This window comes from Lynx rufus, unplaced genomic scaffold (assembly GCF_022079265.1).
Source record: "Lynx rufus isolate CCGP_SWC_20201006 ecotype Redwood Valley unplaced genomic scaffold, mLynRuf1.p SCAF_24, whole genome shotgun sequence".
NCBI lineage: Eukaryota > Metazoa > Chordata > Mammalia > Carnivora > Felidae > Lynx > Lynx rufus.
Window position 1 is genome coordinate 8,833,670 of NW_025814839.1, and position 14,513 is coordinate 8,848,182.

Genomic DNA, 14,513 nt, shown 5'->3' on the forward strand with positions numbered 1-14,513 from the left:
ACACACTCAAATGATCCTACTCAAACGATCTCATTACTACTTAGCAATAGTCTGTCTCCCCCAGTAGAATGACAGGACTCTGAGAACAAGGGCCACATCTGTCTTGCTCACCATCATCCCCTCGCATCCAGAGAAGTGTCTGCTACATAATGTGTTTACTAAATATCTGGTGAATGAAAGAATGACTGAATGGACAAGCTTTGGGGGACGATGGGGTCTGCAAGCTGTCAGACGGTGCAGTGCATTCACAGAGACCTGTGCTCTTGTCCTGGCCCCACTTTCCTCTCTTGGCCTCAGTTTCCACATCTGTAACATGGCCCCGATGGTTCAGTGGGATCAGGCCCCCCCTAATGAGGCCCTCCTGGCGACGTCAATTGTAGCGTTTTGCTTTGGTTTTGTCTCCATGGCACCCAACTGAGGTAGGTTGGTCCATGTTCCTGTCACCACCGGATAAATAAATTTCTTCCCACCGAGATCCTGATTATTTTGTAATTTTGTCTGGTCTATTTTTGGTTTTGGTTTTGGTTTTTGTTTTTGTTTCAAAAACTTCCCTGTTTCCATTTCCCTCTGCACTATGCTGGGTACACAGTAGGTACTCCCTGGTAATACTCCCTACGGTGTGGTTCCCAAACATTAGATTAGAATGGGCTGGGGGGGGGGGCTTGGTTAGAAAGTGTTAACCTACAAACAGACTTGACTCACTAGGTCCAAGGTGATGTGATAGACTGAAAACTGGAGCCTGAAGATATCCAGGTTCTAATCCCTGGAAACTGTGACCTCAATATTGCAGAAGGAACTTTGTAGATGTGATTTTAATTGAGGGTCTTGAGGGGTGCCTGAGTGGCTCTGTTGGTTAAGCGTCCGACTTCGGGTCAGGTAGTGATCTCGCGGTCCGTGGGTTTGAGCCCCGCGTCGGGCTCTGTGCTGACAGCTGGGAGCCTGGAGCCTGCTTCGGATTCTGTGTCTCCCTCTCTCTCTCTGTCCCTTCCCCAGCTCACACACTGTCTCTTTCTCAAAAATAAATAAACATTAACAAAATTTTAAGCTGAGAGTCTTGAAATGAGAGGTGTTTCTGGGTGGCTGTGTCCTAAATGCAATCACAAGTGTCCTTGTAAGAGTGAGACCTGTGACCATGAAGAAGGCTACGATGCTGCCTTTGAAGATGGAGGAAGGGGCCACAAGCCAAAGAATGCAAAGAATGTTTCTAGAAGCTGCAAAAGACAAGGAAACGTTCTACTCCAGAGCCTCCAGAAAGGAGAACAGCCCTTCACTTTAGAGACCCACTCTGGATTTCCAATCTCAGAACTGCAGAACAATAAGTGTGTGTTGTTTTAAAAATGTCTATTTGATTTTGAGAGAGAGAGAAAGAAAGAGAGAGGAGCAGAGACAGAGGGAGAGAGAAAATCCCAAGCAGACTCCAGGCTCAGCACAGAGTCCAACGTGGGGCTCAAACTCACAAACTGAGATCATGACCTGAGCCGAAATCAAGAGTAGGATGCTTAACCCACTGAGCCACCCAGGCATCCCTAAACGTGTGTCATTTTAAGCCACCAAGTATGTGCTAATCACAATGTCCCTGGGAAACTAATACAGGTATAGCACCCAGGCATCTGCATTTGAAAGACCTTCTTCCCTTTGCTGGCTCTGACGCAGGGGACCCGGGTGGACCTTACTTCCAGAAGCCCTGCTCCAGAGCTGTTCCAGGCTGCTTCTCAAACCAGCCCATCCCCCGAGAACCAAAGCATTTTGTCAGAGTCGGAGGGACCCTGCCACAAGCGTCGATGTCTACCTCCTCATTAGCAGATGGGGACACTGAGGCCCGGGGAACGCTGCAGCAAGGCAGAACGATGGGAGGTGTTTTCATTCAACTCTGTCGGCTTTCAAATTCCATTTGGACTTTTTAAAATGAGCGATGGCGCAGACTGCCAATAGCTTTAGCAATAATCTCATAATGACCCAATCGTGAAACGATTTAGCAATCCTGCGGCTAATTGTATTTGTGGGTATAGCAATTGGGTAACTAGTTGGTTATTACTCATTCCCCAAGAGCCATACACATCGCATTACAAGGAAGCTAATCTTAGAAATACTTGTTAACTTCGATGATAATTACTAAGTAATTGGCTAGAACACGCCATTGTGAATTTAGCCGGAATATGCCAGGTAATTATCTGGTCTTATGTTCTCTGTAAAATAAATCCAGGGTCCAAAAATTGTTCCAGTTGGTTGGCTATTGTCCAACCATCAACCTCTGCCAGCCAATTATGCGGATGCAGGTGATTAATCCAATTACTCGAATACCAGGTTTCAAACTGAACGTTCAGAGAAGAGACCTGATGGTCAACAAGTGGACGGTACTAAATGGGAGAGAGGGATGCACAGGGCCCCTCCCTAAGATAAATATGTAATGACACAATAATATGGAATAAATGCCGCTTGGGGGCTCATCTGGCTTCTTCACGCAAAATACCAAAACACTTCAGAGACCAATTACATGTCCCAAAGCGGCAGAGTCTTTATCACGGTGCCAGGAAAAGGCTGTGCTATTTGCGAAATCTGCAGGCAGTTATGGCGCTCGGGGAGGGGGGGGGGGGCCACAGAGTTTGTACATAATAGAAAAGGGCCAGAAACGCAGCTGGCTTACGGGATGAGTGACACATTTTCATAATGACCACTCGTTCTTCAAGGATGGTTGCTAACTGAATCTGTCCACTTCCAATTCGCCAGCCCTTGGGAAAGGGGTGAGGGAGGCTCGGGGAACTGGGATCCACCAATAACACCAAGCAAGTCAGAGGGCGGGAGGCGAGAGGTTCTCAGAAGAGCCAGGTAAGGAGAGGAGACAGTGGATTTCAAATTTTTAGTTTGGGGATGTAAAAAAGAGGAGTTAACAAGCCAGAAGGTGAGGAGCTGACCAGAGAGAAATTTGGGGTGATGGACTGGTGGGAGCAGTGGGGCAGAAGGCCAGCGGCATGCACCCCAAGTAAAGGGCTCTGCACGAGAATGATACATTCTAGATCACAGAGGAGGAAAGGAGTGGTGGCAGGTTTTAGAAGTGGCCACAAACCGTCCCCCTCCCTGCATCTATGTCCCTGTAACGTGACATTGCAAATCCTCCCATGCAGAGGCAGAGTCTGTTTCTTCGTGCTGGGAAGCTAGGTTGACCACGCAACTTGGTTTGGCCAATGTGCGTCAGCCAATGCAACACAGATAGAGGAGGGAAAGGCCCTTGCCCATCAGGGCCTGACCTCTTCCTTCACTTGGAACCCTGAGACCACGATGGGAATGAGCCCAAGCTAAGCTGTTGGGGGATAAGAGACCATGAGGAAGAGAATCGGGGCACGGTGGCTGATAACCTGCCAACCTGCAGACATGTGAATGAGGCCATCCGAGAAGGACCAGCCCCCTGTCTGACCTGCCTGCTGACCACAGACATGTCCAAGAGCCCAGCTACTAGGCCTGGCTCAGCACAGAACTGTCCATACAATAGAGGAAAACTCTGAGTGTTGGCGGTAATTTGTTACTCAGCAAAAGCTTGCTGATACACTCCCTTCATGGGAACAGCTCAGCCCCTAAATCTGATCTGAGCTGGTTATTTGAGAGCCTCTTCTGTCCTTTTTAGAGTGGAGGACGACCATTTTTACCCTGGTCTAAGGAGGACTGAAGAGCCATCTCCTGAAATCCAATCCTTTGAAAACATTTACCATCTGACACATGGGTTCCAGTCAATCCATCATCTGCATAACCAATGATGACAGACAATAACCCATTTTCTTCTGACCACTGAGATCTTACAAATGGACTCAAGGATGCTCTGTATCACAAGGGAACAGACCCGAAACACACCAGCTCTTCCCTGAGCTCACAGCTCCTGCTACGCACCTGCCGAGAGGAGAGGCTTGCGTGTTTGAGATCTTATCGCTTGAGCTGAGAATGGGAAGCAGACAGCTCCTAAGTGACTCCTGGCATCACAGGCCATACCAAGAACAGCACTGCTGTGGCCAGTCCTGATGCAACGGGAGAACGGCAGCCAGAGGTGAAACACACACCAAAGGATAGTTTCACAACTGTTCGACTGAAACCAAAGCTATTTTTTTTTTCCAATGCCCCATGTCACTGGGCGAGGTTAGAAGAGAGCAAGTTCAGGAAAGTTGCTATCATTTGACGTTTTCTTAATGTCAGCTCTCTGTTAATTACCCCTTCTGTGCAGGTATCGACCGCGGACCCTGGATATTTAAGACAGCAATGGTAAAGCTCTCCACATGTCATCTGCTGCTTTAACGAAAGCCAGAGTAACAGCTGTCACAATCTTAGTCCAGAATCGGCACAGCAGGGACCGAGGGCCAAATCCAGCTTTTATAAGTAAAGTTTTATTGGCACCCGGCCACGTACATCCACTTACATCTTGTCTGGGGCTCCTTTCCCACCACAGTGGCAGAGTGGAGCAGTTGCTACAGAAACTGTCTGGCCCATAAAGCCACAACTATTCTCTACTGGGCCCTTTAGAAGAAAAAGTCTGCTGACTTCCGATTTAGCCCAATCCGTTCAATTTACACATGGAGACAGTGAGTCTCGGCGATATCGTTTCACAAACACTCGGGGCACGGCGGGGGGGGGGGGCGTGGATCTAGAACCAACTTTCCTAACTTCCATTCAGTGCTCTCCCCGTGGCCCCGCTCTGCCAAAGAGTTTTACCATCAAAAGCACTTCCTGGACTCTCAAGTCTTAGTACCACACAATTATGATCGGTAGAGCTGGAGACGCTCCATTCACCGGAACGACGAGTCAACCGGAAACCCCCACTTCTCAACTCTGCCAGAGGCACAGCTCTGGGGACGGACCCACGGGTGGGGATCCCCGGCAGGACTGACCTGGTGATGATGGCCAGGTGGGGTGGGCTCATGCAGGCACCCATGAAGAGCACCACGTTCTCATGCCGCGTCTGCCTGTAGGCCATCACCTCCCGCTTGAAGGCCTTGAGCTGTTCCTCATTATCCCTCTCGATGTCGATCAGCCGGATGGCCACCTCGCCATGCCAGCGGCCGTGATACACCTGCCCGAAGCGGCCCTTTCCAATGAGCTCGCCAATCTCCAGCTGCTCAAAAGGGATGTCCCACTCCTGCAGGAAGATGCTGGTCTGGCTGGCCTTGCGTGGGAAGCTCCGGGCTGAGAGCAGGGACAGGTTCATCTCCTCAAAATCGTCCTCCGACTCCTCGGCCTCGTCGTGGCCCTCTTCGTTCTGTGGGCGGAAAGGGGAGAGCGGTCAGAGTGGCTCCTGACGCTGCCCCGCCTTCCCACGAGGTCCCACTGGGTCCCACCGGGACACGTCTCTATGTGCATTTTCGGCTGGCGTGCACACAGATCTATTAGTGCAGGCCACTCTCGTCTAGAATCGTATACAATGAAGGGGCTGAAAGGGAGATCGTGGTAATCCCACGCTCCTGTGCTAAGGGGGAAACTGAGGTTCATGGAAGAGAAATGCTAGGGGGCCACCCATTCCGGTTTGCTGGGACTTCCCTGGTCTGGGCACTGAAAGTCCCCTTGGTGGGGGCACCTGACAGGCTCAGTCAGTACAGCATGTGATTCTTGATCTCAAGGTTGTAAGCTGGAGCCCCACACTGGGTGCAGAGATTACTTAAAGTCCCCTTGGGAAGTCCTTCAGTCCCAGCAAACAGAGTTGACTGGTCACCCTGGGAGATGCCCGGCTCTCTATCACACAGCCAGGCAGAGCTAGGGTTAAACCTCAGGTGTCTCAACTCCTAATATCCAACGCCCTCCTATCCTACCGTGATGTTTTGGCTTGTCTCCTTACGCGTGTGTGATAAAGGCAACAGGCTAAACTACGTGTGCCTCAGCTGTCTGCACACAACATGTGACGATCCTCAACGGAGAGTGCCTTTTTTATTTCCCCCGGGGAATTTGGAATGGATGAGTCAGAAAAAGGGAGAGGTCACAGCTACTCTGCACGGGCCAGACACCTGGGCTTCCTATGCAGCCGTGAGGGCAGAGAGGCTGGCCGATAGGATGGGCTTAACAATCAGAAGAAATGAGCGGAAATCTGGCCTCTGTGTGACTTTGGGCAAGCCACGGGACTTCTCTGAGACTTCCTTTTTCCCCCCGTCATAAAGCGGAGCTGATAAAATCTGCCCCTGGGGATGGTGTGAGGTTTCCAATGACACGAAAGGCTGTTAAGTTCCTTGCACAGACCTGACCACCTGTATGCAACAGCGACTGGGCTTCCTGGGAAAATGCAGATTCCTGGGCCCCACCCAGAGCTGCTCAATCAGAAAGCAGCAGGCCAGGGCCAGAAATTCGCATTTTTATCCAGCACACCCACAGGGCCCCCGGACACTTAGGGGTGACCACCACGATCATTAGCCGCTCAGGGGCCAGGGACCCACCTTCCCAGCATGGGGGCTGGGAGTGTCCTGCCCCACGGCTTCTTTAGCTCCAGTGAGGGAGCAGCAGGCACCCCAGCCAGTGGGGACTCCCAGAGGCTTGGGGGCTGATTAGGCAGCCTGAGGCAGTGGCCCTTTGGCTGGCCGCTGGTCTTCCTGAGCCCAAACCTGAGCAAACTTGCCCCTCGCGGCCCACTCAGGAGAAACAACACAGGAAACACTGGCTTCCCCAGGGATAATTTTTCAACGACCACAATACCTGCCGAAAGGGCCTGGTTTTCTCTGGAAACCCTGGCTCTATTCCTTTCAGTTCGGGGCACACCCGCAGGGCTGAGGAGTCCATGGTTCTTACCCGGGACACTTCGTTTATTCCTCCAGAAGTTCTGGCGGATGAGAAGAAGCCCCAGACCATTCTCAAAAGCCTGCCAGGCTCGGTGTCCCCAGGACTCTGCCTCCTCCCACGTGTTCTTTGGAAGGCAGTGGGGCACATCCCCCTTGGTACTCACCTGGCCCTAGGCCGATTTTTCCGCTAAGAATGTAAATCTCTTGCCAACGTCTGCACAGCTAGCTTTTCCGTGATGCGCACTGTATAACGGCCCATTAGGCTTGGTGCCGGGAGGGGCCCCCGCTTGTTAGAACGTCCATCAAAAACAGGGCCACCCCACCGCCCGCCGCCCCAAGCCCTCCGCGTCATTAAAGACATCCATCGGCTCTGCCAAGCGCTGGGCAACCCCAGGGAAACAGGTGCATCACTCTCTCCAAATCTCACCTCTGAGGTTGGCTCCAGTTCAATTTGAAGTAATGGATTTCCTTCCAAGCTTTAAAGAAAAGAAAAATAGATGTGACCCTCGCGTGAAAAGGTAGGTCTGTGTATTGTTTAGCCGCGTATCAAGAGTCCTTGAACGGGAAGCCCTGGCCATCAAGCCTTCATCTCAAAATCCACTTCAACACTTGTTGTCGAAACTAATCCATAACGTCACCATGAAGAAGCGAGGACAAGGACACGGTTTTCAACAGACTTTCTGGGCTGCTCGGGGCTCATTTTTCTTTCTTGCTTTGGTTTCCACTAATCTAGCAGCTTCCTTATAAACTGGCCTAATGCCACGGGTGGAAGAATCCTCAGAACTCTGGGTGTGCGCTAGGAAAGAATGAACGAGACCTCTAACGTTCACTCGGGTTCGGAATCTTCTGGAAGAACCTTAGCATTCGGGATTACAGGTACCCCCCCCCACCCCCTGCTTTTTGAAAGTCAGCACCATGCCGCTTTGCTTTTATGAAAGATCTACACTGGTGTCTGTTTTGCTGACCAAAAGAAATTCCAAGACTTTTGCTTTTGTGGAAAAGGGTGACAAGCGAAAGTTGCCTTCAGCTTTTGCTTTGCCGCAAGCCATTACGGAGGCAGCGGGCACCCTGAGCAGTGTGAGTGATGCCTCCAAGCTCCTTCCCTGGGCACTACCCTCAGCATCTCAGCCTCAAGCCTCCACACCTTTGAGCAGTATCCATGAGCATCTGTGCTTTATCTCGATTTATTTTGTGCATCCGTTAGCAAGATGTGTCCTAAGGGATCAGAGAAGCCTAAGGGAGGAAGTTCTCAGGTCTGGGGACACCCGCCAATTTTTGCATTATAAATGAATGATAATCGCGTCTTCGCATGACACGATGTTGGCTTATGAAAGGCTTTGCAGGAATGCTCTACTTTCGGAGAGTGGGGGAGACCTGCATGTGTCAGGAACGGGGCGAGGCCCTCCGAGGGATACAGAGTCGAAACCTGCGTGGCTCCTGACTTTGGGGACTATTATGTTACTACCGAAGGGACGAAAGCAAGTACGGAGATATCGTGCAGGAAGGCTGAAAGTGACACGGGCCAAAAGTCAGGCATGAACTGAACAGACGGAGCACGATGGAAATTCCCCGGAGAGATTATGGGATGTGGTTTGAAAACTCGCAGTGTTTGAGTTGGTTGGATGTTGCCAATCACGGTGAACCGGGATGCGTGGAGTGAGAACGAACAAAACCGTATCTGGAAGGACTGGAAGACACAGGTGGGAGCACGCGCGCGCGTATGCTTGGGTCCGTGCGCGAGTGTGATGCAGTCTTGAGCTCGTGAGCTGCAGCTGTTCTGAGCGTGGGCGCAGGCTGAGTGCAGGGCTGGGGAGGGATCAGTGTGTTTGCGTGTGTGAGTACTAAGTATAGATTGGGTACTGCGTGGGTATTATGGGATGTGCTCTGTGCAGGGGTTGTTCTGGGCACACGTGAGTTGGGTGTACCCCGTGGGGGATGTGGGGGGCTCACCGTGTGTTGACAGCTGGGTACGTACTGGGGTGTGAGGGGAGTGTTGGAGCACATGGCATGTGACGGGGACGTGGGGGACAGTGTGCGTTAGAGGTGTTTCTGGGGGTGTGTTTTCGGAGTAGAGGAGGTGTATGTGTTTACGGAGTGCAGTGGGGAGACTGTAACTGGGCTGCTGAAGGCACAGAACCGGCGGCAGGAAGGAATCACAATGAACACCTCTGGAAGCTTAGCAGGGGCCCCTACCCACCCCCTCACTTGAGGGGCCACCGCTCTCCTAACCCTGAGACCCCAAGAGGCTGCTGACCCTGCAGACAGAGCCAACCCACTTCCGGGAGGGGCTCTTGGCCAGAGGGAGTCTGAGAGGCTGCAAGAACGAAAGGGGGAGAGAAGGGTGGGTCACAAAGTGCCCTCTGCTTTCCTATCAACCAATCATTTACGGCCCGGCCGGCCCCGGGAACATCTGCCGGGAACTTGGCATTTTGGGGAGATCCGGGTGGAACAAGGCAGCTGGAGTCCCTCCTCACCCAACAACAAACCAGGCAGCCTTCCTCTGCCTGCATCAAGGCGTGATTACAGTCACTGGGCGATTAAATTACTTCTTCCTGTGAAGTGTTAGTGGCCGTCACTCCATGCACTTTTAAGCAGACCGCAAGCAGCTACCGACGCCGTATTTCGCGGGCGCTCCCCGACTGCCAGTTAATAACCCGGAGTTCGTCTTGCACACATTGTGGAATTGGCTTATGTGCAGCAGAGGAACGACCCGGAGCTGGAAGTCAGCACCATCTCCCTGGCAAACTGCTGCCCCCTTGATTTCACGGATGTACCACCTGGGTCTTTAACAAAGTCCGTAACATGGGGCAGGAAGGGCGCAGCAGTTAGGGGGGAGGCAGAGGAACAACCGAATGGGCAAAAGTGTGAGTTGGGAAACCGGTCGGATCGAAATTAGGTCTCCAGCATGCCCTACGCTTGGGCCACCGGCCGAAGAAATTAAGTCAAGGAAGGTGGTTTCACTGCGGCTGCACAAACAATACCCCACCGAGAAAGAGAGTGTGTGTCCCAAGGACGCCAAAGGTGCCACGTACAGAGACATTCACTGCAGTGCTGTTTACAACAGTGAACTATGGGAAGATAGGAGATCTGGCAAGAGGGAAATGGTTAAGGCCATTGTTCTACATCGATAACAGTATTTTACAGCCATGGAGACCAGGGTCTATGAAGAGTCTGAGATCATATGAAAAATGCAATGCTGGGGCGCCTGGGTGGCGCAGTCGGTTAAGCGTCCGACTTCAGCCAGGTCACGATCTCGGGGTCCGTGAGTTCGAGCCCCGCGTCAGGCTCTGGGCTGATGCCTCGGAGCCTGGAGCCTGTTTCCGATTCTGTGTCTCCCTCTCTCTCTGCCCCTCCCCCGTTCATGCTCTGTCTCTCTCTGTCCCAAAAATAAATAAACGTTGAAAAAAAAATTTTTAAGAAAAATGCAATGCTATAGCTTTTTTAAGGGATAACAAAGCAGGCTGGAAAGGGCATATATCATGAGTCACAAGTATATAAAAACACGAGAGACAGAGCACACATCAAAATTCTAAGGGTGATATGATTATGAGTGATTAGTTTCCCTGTTTGTTTTTTCGTTTTTTTACAGAACAGTCCACATTTCCCAAAATTAGTTTGTATTATTTTTATAATGGTATAAACCAGGGGCCAGAAAACTTGGTCTGTAAAGGGCCAGAGAGTAAATCTTTTAGACTTTGCAGGCCGTATGGTCTCTGTTGGGAACGATTCAACTGTGCTGTAGTCTGAGAGCCACCAGAGATAGTATGTCGTAAACAAATGGGCATGGTTGTGTTGCAATAAAACTTTATTTATAATTTTTTTTAATGTTTATTTATTTCTGAGAGAGAGAGAGAGACAGAGTGTGAGTGAGGGAGGGGCAGAGAGAGAGGGAGACACAGAATCTGAAGCGGCTCCAGGCTCCGAGCTGTCAGCACAGAGCCCGACGCGGGGCTCAAATTCACCATGAGATCATGACCTGAGCCGAAGACAGACACTCAACCGACTAAGCCACCCAATAAAACCCAGCCTAAATTATTCTTTTTAAAGGGAGGGACAATGACGTAGAATGACCGTTCTTTCATTAAGTTCTAGCTATTACCGAAAGTTAGCTTTCTGATCATAGAAAAGTCTGGGGACCCTGAGGAAACGGTCCAGCCCCTGGAAATCACACTTGACAAGCAGGGTCAGGACACAAAGCACAGACGACTTGTTGGGCCTAGGCTGAGGGAGGCTGTCATCCTCTCCCTCTCCTTGAGTCATTCCCCGTGTCTCTCTCTCCCTCAGTATCCCGCCCCATCAATTCCAGGACCAGGAAGACAGAAGACAGTGACCCTGAGCAGACTGAAGACCCAGGACAGGAGAAGGAGGTCTCTGTTCCACTTACATTGGATTCGAGGTCACCGGATGCAGGATGACCTGGGGCGCCCGGGTCGGCGTCTCTGGCACTGGCACTACATCTGAGAGGCAGACGTGAGAGTCAGAAATCTAACATGGAGTCCACAGTCTCCCCCCCAAAGACCTAATTGCTGGGAGATGGGGCAGCTAGTAACTTCTCACCAGATCACGGTGCCCCTGGGGCTGGCCAGTCCCCTCTGTCCCTTCCTCAATCACTTGCGCTTTTCCTGCTCAGAAGCACCAGTGTTCTAAGATGACATCCTGAACCAAATGCCCCACTCTTGACTAGGGGGCTGCCAGAACGCCAAGCCTCTGACCCGAAGCATCCACTGGTCACCTCCGAATCACCCCCCAACTCCTGAGTTCTCTTTGGGATGGTGAGGCCACTTGGTTTCACGTCTCCCAGTGCCCAACTCACCTCTGACCACCTCTCCCCTGCCACGTGGGCTCTGGACCCCTCCTTACCCTGGCCTGTCCTTCTATTGCAGACCACCTCCTCAGGCCTTGCCCTTGAGCCTTGGGATCTCCTTGGTACCACTGTGCCCTTGGGGCCTCCCAGTCTTGCCTTTTCCACCTCTACGTCCCACCATTATCCTGGGGTCTAGTGGTCCCACCGCCATCCTCTTTGAGCTTGCCCATCCCAACAACCTTCGCCTTCATCCATTCCAGCAACCCACGCACCTCAGCGGGCTCGTTCAGAAGGGCCTGAGCGTGCACGGACTCACCTGGGAAGATGAACTGCTGTTTGTACTTGTAGTAGTGGGACGCTGGCAAAAGAATAAAAATACCAACGTGAGCGCTGCCCCGAGCTGTCCCTGCAAGTAACAGATTGGATTCCCACAGCCACCACATGGGTTCCCTACCCACCCTCGAGGGGTTCCAGATTTCTGCAGACCTTCTGAATGACAAGGGGCCGAGAGCATGTATAAAGGAAGCAGAGCTCTGGACATCCAAGCCAACCCTCCCACGGGCAGCTCCCAGAGAACAGAGAGTCACCCAGAGCACAATCCCATTTTTGTTAACTGCACAGGGACACATACACACAGAGAAAAGTCTGTGAAACCATAATCTAAAATAGTCATTTTTTCCCCTCTTTGATTACAGACGCTTTCAAAAAATCCTTTAGGACACAATGAGATATCATCTCACACCTGTTAAGATGTCTACTATCAAAAGAGAAAAGAGAAGTGTGGTGAGGGGAAGGAGAAAGGGGAAAGAGTGGGGTGCTGTGGGTAGGAATGCAAACTGGCACAGCCATTGGGGAAAACAGCATGGGGGTGCCGCAAAAAAAAAGTAGCACTACCAGGTGATCCAGCTTCTGGGAATATATCCGAAGGAAACGAAATCACTATTCCTGGAACAATAATCTGCACCCCCGTGTTCACTGCAGCATTATTTACAAGAGCCAAGACATGGAAGCAACTCAAGGGTCCACTGATGGGTGAACGGATAAAGCAAATGGTACACGTACACACACACACACACACACACACACACAATACATGTACACATGTACATACAATGGAATGCTATTCAGTCTTAAAAAAAAGAAGGAAATCCTGCCATTTGCAACATGGATGGACCTCGAGGGCACCGTGCTAAGTGAATTAAGTCAGACAGAGAAAGATACTGTATGAGATCACGTAACATGCGGAATTTGAAAAAAAAAAAATTCATAGAAACAACCAGATGGGTTAGGGAACAGGCTGAAGCTGGTCAAAAGGTACAGACTTCCAATCAGAAGACAAATGAAGTCCTGGCGAGGTAACGCACATCATAGTGACTACAGTTCTGTATCTTTGAAAGTTGCTGAGAGTAGATCTTAAAAGTTCTCATCACAAGGAGGAAAATTTGTAACTGTGTGTGGTGATGGGTAGAAACCTGGACTGTGGTGATCATTTCCCAGCACACACATGTATCAAGTCATTACCTTGTGCGCCTTAAGCATATACAATGTCATATGTCAATTACATCTCAACAAAATTGGGAAACTATGCATTTCCTGTGTTTTTCAAATTTTCTACATTGAGCATTGTATTAGTTTTCCTGTTGCTGCTGTAACAAATTATGACACACTTGGTGGCTTAAAATAGCACATTTATCTTCTTATAGTTCTGGAGGTCGGAGGTGCTGGAATAAGTCATAAGGAGCTAAAAGCAAGGTGTCGCCAGGGCTGGTTCTTTCCAGAAGCTCCAGAGGAGAATCCATGCCTTGCCTCTTCCAGCTGTTAGAGCCTGCCTGCACTTCTTGGCTCTGAGCCCACGACTCTAGTCTCGGCTCCCCTTGTCCTGACATCACCTCCTACCGTCTCTGACCTTCTTGTCTCCCTCTTATAAGGACCCTTGTGGTTACATTTAGGATCCATCTGGATAATCCAGGGTAATCTTCCCACCCCAGGATCCATAACTTAATCATCCCTGCAAAGTCAAGTCACCTATAAAGTCACAGATCCACAGATTCTGGGGTTAGAGCGTGGTGAGTTTGGGGGTACCATTATTTTGCCTACCACAAGCATGGGTTAATTTCTGTATTTAGGGAAAAAAGAAATTTCCTCAACTTCACTGCTGATTCACCCACAATTCATTTTACTCCCAGTCCCAGTTCCGGACATCCCCGAGGTTCCTAATGTTACCCCTTACTCCTGTGGGGTGGAGGGCCTGGAGCAGGGGTGGGGGACAAGGGTATCGTGGGCAGTGGAGAGGCCACATTGAGCAGGAATGGGGTCAGATAGGAGTCCAAACTGGTGAACGTACTTCCAGAAGCAATTTTATTACCCGCAGGGACAGGACTCACCAAGCTGACTCACCAAGCATTACTGCAGTGGTTCAGAGGCTGGGGCCAGGGGTTGACAAGCCATGGCCCAGGGGCCAAATCTGGACCATCACCTGCTTTTGTCCATAAAGTTTTACTGGAACACAGTCACATTCATTCATTTGCACGCTGTCTCTGGCTGCCGACATGCTATGACGTCAGAGCTGAATATTTGCAACAACAGAGACTATATGGCCCACAACATCTAAAATATTACCATCTGGCCCGTGATAGAAAAAGTTTGTTGACTTCCGGTTTAAAGCAAAGATGAGCTGGACAGCAGGAGTAGGAAGCTGATCCTGTAGGGCTGAATCCTCACTCTTCCTTTGGCTGTTTGTAAAAGCTTGGGCAGCTCTCTCCGAGTCTCAGTTTCCACGGGATAATCACAGTCTTTCCCTCGCAGGGCTGAGATCATCATTCCATGAGATAAGAGTGCATAGCGGTGCTGAATAAGCATTCGCTGCAGCGAATAAGCCAATATCTTTCTAAGCTCTCTTAATAAACAGACAAGAATGATTTATAATTAAGAGAAAATCGGTTTCAAAGAGCGAAGTCATTAGCTGCCCCCGA

At 50.6% G+C, this 14,513-nt stretch overlaps 1 protein-coding gene across 1 annotated transcript in view; it reads right to left on the reverse strand.

Moving 5' to 3' along the window:
* The window catches only part of KSR2 (kinase suppressor of ras 2), a 427,363-nt gene that overhangs the window by 54,207 nt on the left and 358,643 nt on the right, over nucleotides 1-14,513 (reverse strand). The window contains exons 11-14 of the mRNA XM_047088271.1: nucleotides 11,858-11,899; nucleotides 11,122-11,194; nucleotides 7,165-7,213; nucleotides 4,869-5,236 (exon numbers count right to left, since the gene is read on the reverse strand). Coding sequence (XP_046944227.1) covers nucleotides 4,869-5,236; nucleotides 7,165-7,213; nucleotides 11,122-11,194; nucleotides 11,858-11,899 — 532 coding nt within the window. The remainder of the gene's footprint in view (nucleotides 1-4,868; nucleotides 5,237-7,164; nucleotides 7,214-11,121; nucleotides 11,195-11,857; nucleotides 11,900-14,513) is intronic.